Here is a 7670-nt window from a genome sequence, read left to right as displayed (position 1 = left end):
TTCGTTACTGAATGAATCCACGTTTTTGAACGAATTAAGTGAGTCAATGATTCAGTAACCCATTCATAAAGACAGTAGTCACTTGCCTCGTTTCTGAATGAATCAGCCGTTTGAACGAATCTGTTGAATGAAGGACTAAATGACTCACTCATTCAAACAGTCATTTGCCGCCACCTACTGGTTTGGTTTCATATCATTCCAACATTTCTTATTTGTATGTTTAAAAAAATATTTAAAACAATCTTATAAAATTATTTTGCAGTGTAAATGCATTTCTGGCACCTCAACTTTATAAACAGTCTGTGTAAATACATCTAAAGCCACTTCAGATGCAGCTTCTGTGTTTCCTCTGCAGTTTGTTGATACTGATTTCATTTGAATGGTAACAGCTCTACAGTATACAACTATTTGAAAATCTGGAATCTGAGGGTGCAAAAAAAATCAAAATATTGAGAAAATCGCCTTTAAAGTTGTCCAAATTAAGTTCTTAGCAATGCATATTAATAATCAAAAATGAAGTTTTGATATATTTACGGTAGGAAAATCACAAAATATCTTCATGGAACATGATCTTTACTTAATATCCTAATGATTTTTGACATAAAAAAAAATCAATAATTTTGACAATGTATTGTTGGCTACCCATGCGACTTATGACTGGTTTTGTGCTCCAGGGTCACAAGTATAAAGCTTTAGCTATTACAATAACAGTTAGGATATGAATGATAGCGTATAGTGATATATTAACAAAGCGTCCCGTACCTGGCATCCAGCAGAAGTGAAAGGGCCGCCAACAGGCCGCACCAGCAGGCGTTCACCATCTCCTCCCAAACCTCATGAGCCACTGCAAAACACATACGGCATCAATACAGGGACAAAACACTGGCATATACACATCACTGATTCTGACATTCATAATGAGCAGATTAGGGTTGTGTGGTTTATATAACATTTACTGCGTAATATCATACATCATTTGGTATCTGACTGTGTCCTGCTATTCAGCTCAGATTCTGTTTTTTATCACATTTACAAACTTTGAACTGTTATATAACTGTTTAATTTGTAATTTCCCTATAAATCAATCCAGATGCACAATTTGCACTCTCTGAATGACAGAACTTAATTATTATAGCTCAAGTATAAAATATACCACTTGCACACATTTTCTGCTATGTGCATCATTCAAATTCATAAATTTTTCACATTTTGTATTTATATTGTACTTATACTTGGTCACACTTTCTGTGTAAATACATCTAATGCCACTTCAGATGCAGCTTCTATGTTTCCTGCAGTGGAAAGATGGAGTTTGTTGATACTGATTACTGATACTGATAACTGAATTAATTGAAACAATGTAAGAATTTGATGTGAAAGATGACACATTTAATAAGGTTAGTGAAAAAAATGACAATTTAAGAAACATAGTGGGAAATGACATCTGTTTTGTTATATACAGCCACTCCTTGTCAGTTAATTGTTATTTCTACCTCTTTTCTGGTCACAGAGCACTTTATTTTGAGAGTTGTTTAAGTGAGAGAACATGTAACTTTGTCCAGATTGGGGGAATTGTATTGTTTAATCATTTTTTATTATGTAAAGAATTTTTTGCATTAAAAAAGTATATATTTTTGTTTGTATATGCTGTCAATTATAGTATTTAGAAAGAAAATCGGAATCGGCAAAAATCGGTATCGGCAGGTCACACTTACAAAAAAAAAACGGAAATCGGAATCGGCCAAAAAAATTTGCAATCGGTGCATCTCTAGCAGGTAGACTACAAATAATGTTTAGTGAAGTTTTGTTCATACATCACCTGAAATACATAAACTAAAAGATCTTGGTTCATCAAAACGAAGATCTATTAAAAATGAGAAATTGATATTGTTAATCCAGCACTAGCATCCACACAGCTGCACCATCGGAGAAGTGCTCAATGATTTTAGCCCTTCAAAACTGTTTCGGGTGGCAATGAGTTTTTGGTTTTGGCTGAAACGGTTTTGAAGTGCTAAAATCACTGACCAAAACTGTATTTTTGGTTGTTTATCTGCTTATCATAAGCTGTATTTGAGGTGAACGTCAGCATGCACCGCTCTCGTACCTTTATTGGAGAGGTTGGCAGCGTTGCTGCTCAGGATGGTGAGGGCGTAGTGAGGAGGGAGAGACGCTTTACAGATGGCCGTAATGAAAGCGTCACGCGGCGTCACCAAACCCAGACGGCCACACAGAGACGCCATGGACAGCTCCGCTTTTAGGATGTTTTCTGTGGCCGTCTCGTCCGTACTGACACAAACACGGCAAATATCATCAGTATAGTCAGTCTGGTATGATTCATATACATTTAAATTGAGATTTATACAATATCTGAAAGCTGAATGAATAAGCTTTCCATTGATGTATGGTTTGGATTTGTAACTTTCTAGATCTTTTTAATGCCCAAACATACACACTACACACTGACTAAAATTAAAAAAGTGAAAATGCATAATAGGACCCCTTTAATGTACTGTTGTTATGTACTTCTTGTTGTTATAATGTTAGTTGCTTGTAATTATACAGTTAACTTACTATTGTAAGTACAAGTAACGTTTAACAATTGCACACTAAAATAAAGTGTTTTAGATTAGATTTTATTAATTTGTACATATTATTGTGTTACTGTTTATACATTTCATAACTGTAACATTTATTGTAATTGATGATATTATATATTTTATTATATTGTTATATTAGATTAATTTGTAAAATCCATTGTATATTATTGTTTAAATATGATATTTGTAAGATTTATTGTGTTACATTATACATTATATTATATATTATATGTTATATTATTTTAGATTAGATTGAATTGGATTCATTTGTGAAATTTATTATATGTTACTTTTTATACATTATCAGATTAGACTTATTTGTATTATTATTATTACTTATTTTTTTGTTAAATTTATTGGATTTTCTGTTTATATATATATATATATATATATATATACAGTATATACACATACAGGTATATACGATTATATCATATTATTACATTATATTAGATTAGATTTATTTGTAAAATGTATTGTATCTTCTGTTAGTATTGAATTATAGTATGTATAGTATGAATTATATATTACATTTGTTAAACAGTTAACACTACAATATAGTCCATTAGTTTATGTTAATTAATGCATTAACTAACAATTATCAATACATTTGTTACAGTATTCATTAACATCTTTAAATGTTAATAAAAGTATAAATTATTAATAAAAATGAATAAAAAAAGTCATAAAAATTAATTTATACAACTATTCAGTGTTAGTTCATGTTAGCTCACGTCCATTAATTATTATTAAGACATACATATGGATTTTAATAACGTGTTAGTAAATGTTGAAATTAATATTAACTGATATGAATAAACCATTTACAAGTATTTTTTATTGTTAGTTCATATTAACAAATGGAACCTTATTGTAAAGTGTTACCATTACACATACTGTTTATTACATATTACATTATATATTACAACACGTTATATAAAGTCACAGTATACTGGTTTTGCAGCCAGAGGTCAGCACAGAGCATAGTCTCATTATTAAAGAGATGCTCTCCAAATATACTTCAGGTTGAGAGATTCAAAGACCTCTGAGATGACACAAACAAACATGTGACGTCGACATGAACTCACTGGGTTCCTGAGGGCAGCTGTCTCTCTGTGGAGGACTAACAAGCTCCGCCTCCTTCCTCATAGCAGCTTCCTGTTCCTGTTTGGAGAGCTCTCTCTCGATCATAGACGTGATTCCCCTCACCAGATCCAGCAGGGCGCTGAAGGCAACAGACATGGCGTAACCTTCAGGGATGGAGGGCGGCTCCACCTTATCCAGCATCTCCAGACTGAGAAGAAACACGCGTTAGACCAACAGCACGGACAAAGTAAAGACTAGGGACTGATTTACCGTTTAAACGGAATTTGTAACCAACTAGTCAACTAGTCTAGCAGTCAAAATACAGTCAAAAAACGTATGAGCGATCCAATAGCCTATGAATCAAAGAGTCAAATCCCATACTGAATGCTGCTGAAAAATAGATCATATACATGCAAGGTGCTTTCCTTGCATTATGATTATTGTACATTAAACTTAAGTGTTCACTTAAACAATGTTAACCAATATAGACATATTATTAAAATCAACTGAATCAAAAGTATGTGTACACATGACAGGTAGCAAAATGACACAAAAATATAAAGCAAAACAAATAGATGTAAATAACCAGTATGTCAACTAGACTTTTTCAAAATAATGCATTCATTTTTAAAATGCAACATTACCACGGCAGTAACTTTACTGTAGACGTAAAAATAAAAAAGCAAAACATAAATGTGGAAAAAATAATAATGTAAACGCCTAGTATGTTGACTTTTTTGAAAATAATGTATTCATTTTTAAAATGTAACATTAACAAGACAATAATTTAAATATAGCCTTTGTAAAAATATAATGCAAAACATAAATGTGCAAAAAAAAAAAATATGGATATGACTAGTATGTTAACTAGACTTTTTCAAAATAGTGTATTATTTTTAAAATGCAACATTAACATGACAGCAATTTGACAGTTTTTAAAAATATAAAGCAAAATATAAATGTGCAAAAAAATAACGCAAATGAATAGTGTGTGGCAACCAGATTTTTTCAAAATAATGTATTAACTTTTAAAATGCAATATTATCATGAGAGTAATTTGAACACAGCCTTTGAAAAAATATATTGCAAAACATAAATGTACAAAAAAAATAAATATATATATATTTTTAAAAATTTAAAGCAAAACATAAATGTGCAAAAAAACTTAAACAACCAGCATGTCAACTAGAATTTTTTTGAAAATAAAGTATAAATTTTTAAAATGCAACATTAACATGACAGTAATTTGAATGTTCTTCAAAATAAAACAAATGTGCAAAAAATAATAATAATTATGTAAATGAACAGTATGTCAACTAGACTTTTTCAAAATAGTGTATTGATTTTTAAAATGCAACATTAACATGACAGCAATTTGACCGTTTTTAAAAATATAAAGCAAAATATAAATGTGCAAAAAAAAAAAAATGCAAATGAATAGTGTGTGGCAACCAGATTTTTTCAAAATAATGTATTAATCTTTAAAATGCAATATTATAATGAGAGTAATTTAAAACATAGCCTTTGAAAAAATATATTGCAAAACATAAATGTGCCAAAAAATATATATATATTTCTTTTAATTTAAAGCAAAACATAAATGTGCAAAAAAAACTTAAACAACCAGTATGTCAACTAGACTTTTTGAAAATAATGTATTAATTTTTAAAATGCAACATTAACAGTAATTTGAAATGTGCAAAAACAAATGGATGTAAACAACTAGTGTGTCGACTAGCAGCAGCAGTATCATTTAGTCGACTAGTCTCGCACATCCCTAGTAAAGGCTAGTCAGTACTGAAAGCATGTGGTCACTCACTAGGTGGCTTTGGCGCTGCCCTGGACGCTGACGTTCATGAGGGGGATCCAGGTGCCCCGGTACTCAAAAGCTGCCTGTGTGATCAGACCTCCCCCTGCTGCTGCCGCACCCGGACCTCCCTGAGCGGACCCCTGTGAACCCGACACCGACCCACCTGACACACACACAGTTTGACTTTCACATGAGACAATCAGTCATTATAACATGAAGATCTCAGCGTGCGTGTGTGTGTGTGTGTGTGTGTGACCTGCAGGCGTGCTGGTGGAGGAGGTGTTTCCTGCGCTAGGGAGGATGAAGAGGGACTGGATGAAGGAGCCCAGAGCGTTGACGATGTCTCTGAAGACTTTGGTGGAGTGCTGCTTCATGTCGTACGACTGACAGAAAGACCTGCACACATAAGACCTTCATGAACTCCAGAAGAAGAGAAATATCTCTGCAAGCAAACTAATAAAAACAAGCTTTTTATATTATTAAGCCAACAAAAGATATCATTTGTATCACAAGATCTGTCAAAACATTCCACATACGATTTTAGTTTAAAAGCTGATCTAAATCTAATCTGAAGTCTGAAATCTGATCTAAAATCTGATTATATACAGGAAAGAGTGTTTTTAGATCATATAAATTACATTAATTACAACAAATAAATTTTTAAAAGCAAACATTAAAAAACTATATTTTTCAATTAGAAATGTATTGTATGTTGATCATATATTATATTAATTTGTCTGTATTGTATTTTACAGTTTATATTTTAGATTCAATTGCATTAAATTAATTTATATAACTGATTGTATATTACTGTTTATACATAATAATGTGTACATTTATTGTATGTTACTCATTATATTTGTTATATTACATTAGATTAGACTGTATTAGATTAATTACTGTTCATATATTATATGGCTTAATAATAATAAAAAAACATGCATTTTATGCTATTAAGCCAATAAAATAAATGTATGTGAATGTATTCAGGAAGAGTGTTTTTAGATGTTATAAATGGCATTTTTACAAGTTATATGTTAGTAATTTTGTTATGTGGTTTTGTCATTTTTATTAGTTGTCATTTCTATTCTATTGTTTGGTTTAATGTATGTTTAAGTTTTAGTTATTTAAGTATTTAAACATTTTATTTCAGTTTTTTACATTGAAGTCTTTCATCTAATATCAATATTTTATTTCAGCTTTATTTCAATTAACAAAAATGAAATGATTTTTTAATAGTTTTCGCTAACAAGAAAACTGTTTAGGTTTTGGAAAATATTATCTGCATAAAAATGAACAGAAGTAAAAAAAAACAAAAAAAAAAACAGAAGCAAAAATAAAAGTTTTACTTCTAATAATTTTAGCATGTCAGCTTTTCTAAACATTTATAAAAAAATGTAATCTAATATTTATATTATATTTTATTTCAATTAACAAAAACATTTTTTTTAAATTTTAGTTAAACAATACAATTGCTTGGGTTTAGGGTTAGGATATATAAAATATCATTAGATCTGCATAAAAATAATAGCAGTCAAAGGAAAGTTCCACCATGTCAGAAAGACAAATATATATTATACATGTTTACTTAGCCTATTTCCAGTTTTTTATACCTATTTAAACTTTATGCAAGTTATTTGTTATTTTATATTAGGCATAGACTGCCCTATAGAATGGTGTATTTGTTTTGTTAATAAAAGTTCTATGTTTTATATGTATGCTAAAGTGAGTTTGACGTTGTATTTTGTTGTTGCATTCAAGCAATTGACGCATAACTGCCACTAATTCAAAAGTGAAAGTAAAATGCGCACGGCGCTTTCAAGCTATTTAAAAGCGACGGAAAGCGAGGAAAAGACGGAAAATTCAAACGAACAATTGCTTTACGCCGAATTGCCGCTATTTCAAAGTGAAAGTAAAATGCGCACGCACTTTTACAAGCTATTTAAAAGAGAAGGAAAGCTAGGAAAAGAGGGAACGCCCCCGCCCCGACGGTGATGCCGTACCGGTATTAGTTGTCACACGTCGATTAACCGGTGGGAAAATTTCCTCACCGTCACAACCCTAACTGACATATACACAACGTTATAATGAGAGCACTATTGTAAAAAATGTTTTGAATTCTTAGGGTTTTGCTGACGTTTAATGTTAACTATCTTTTAATCAAAACATAAAACATT

General features: G+C 31.0%; 1 protein-coding gene across 1 annotated transcript in view; it reads right to left on the bottom strand.

Moving 5' to 3' along the window:
• LOC107738661 (protein MON2 homolog) overlaps positions 1-7670 on the bottom strand; it is a 33882-nt gene that overhangs the window by 22629 nt on the left and 3583 nt on the right. The window contains 4 exon segments of the mRNA XM_016550447.1: positions 2105-2286; positions 3670-3891; positions 5503-5656; positions 5750-5889. Coding sequence (XP_016405933.1) covers positions 2105-2286; positions 3670-3891; positions 5503-5656; positions 5750-5889 — 698 coding nt within the window.

This window comes from Sinocyclocheilus rhinocerous, unplaced genomic scaffold, assembly GCF_001515625.1.
Source record: "Sinocyclocheilus rhinocerous isolate Xijiao unplaced genomic scaffold, SAMN03320098_v1.1 scaffold401, whole genome shotgun sequence".
Lineage (NCBI taxonomy): Eukaryota > Metazoa > Chordata > Actinopteri > Cypriniformes > Cyprinidae > Sinocyclocheilus > Sinocyclocheilus rhinocerous.
Note: the sequence above shows the minus strand (reverse complement) of the source record. Positions and strands in the feature narration are given on the sequence as shown.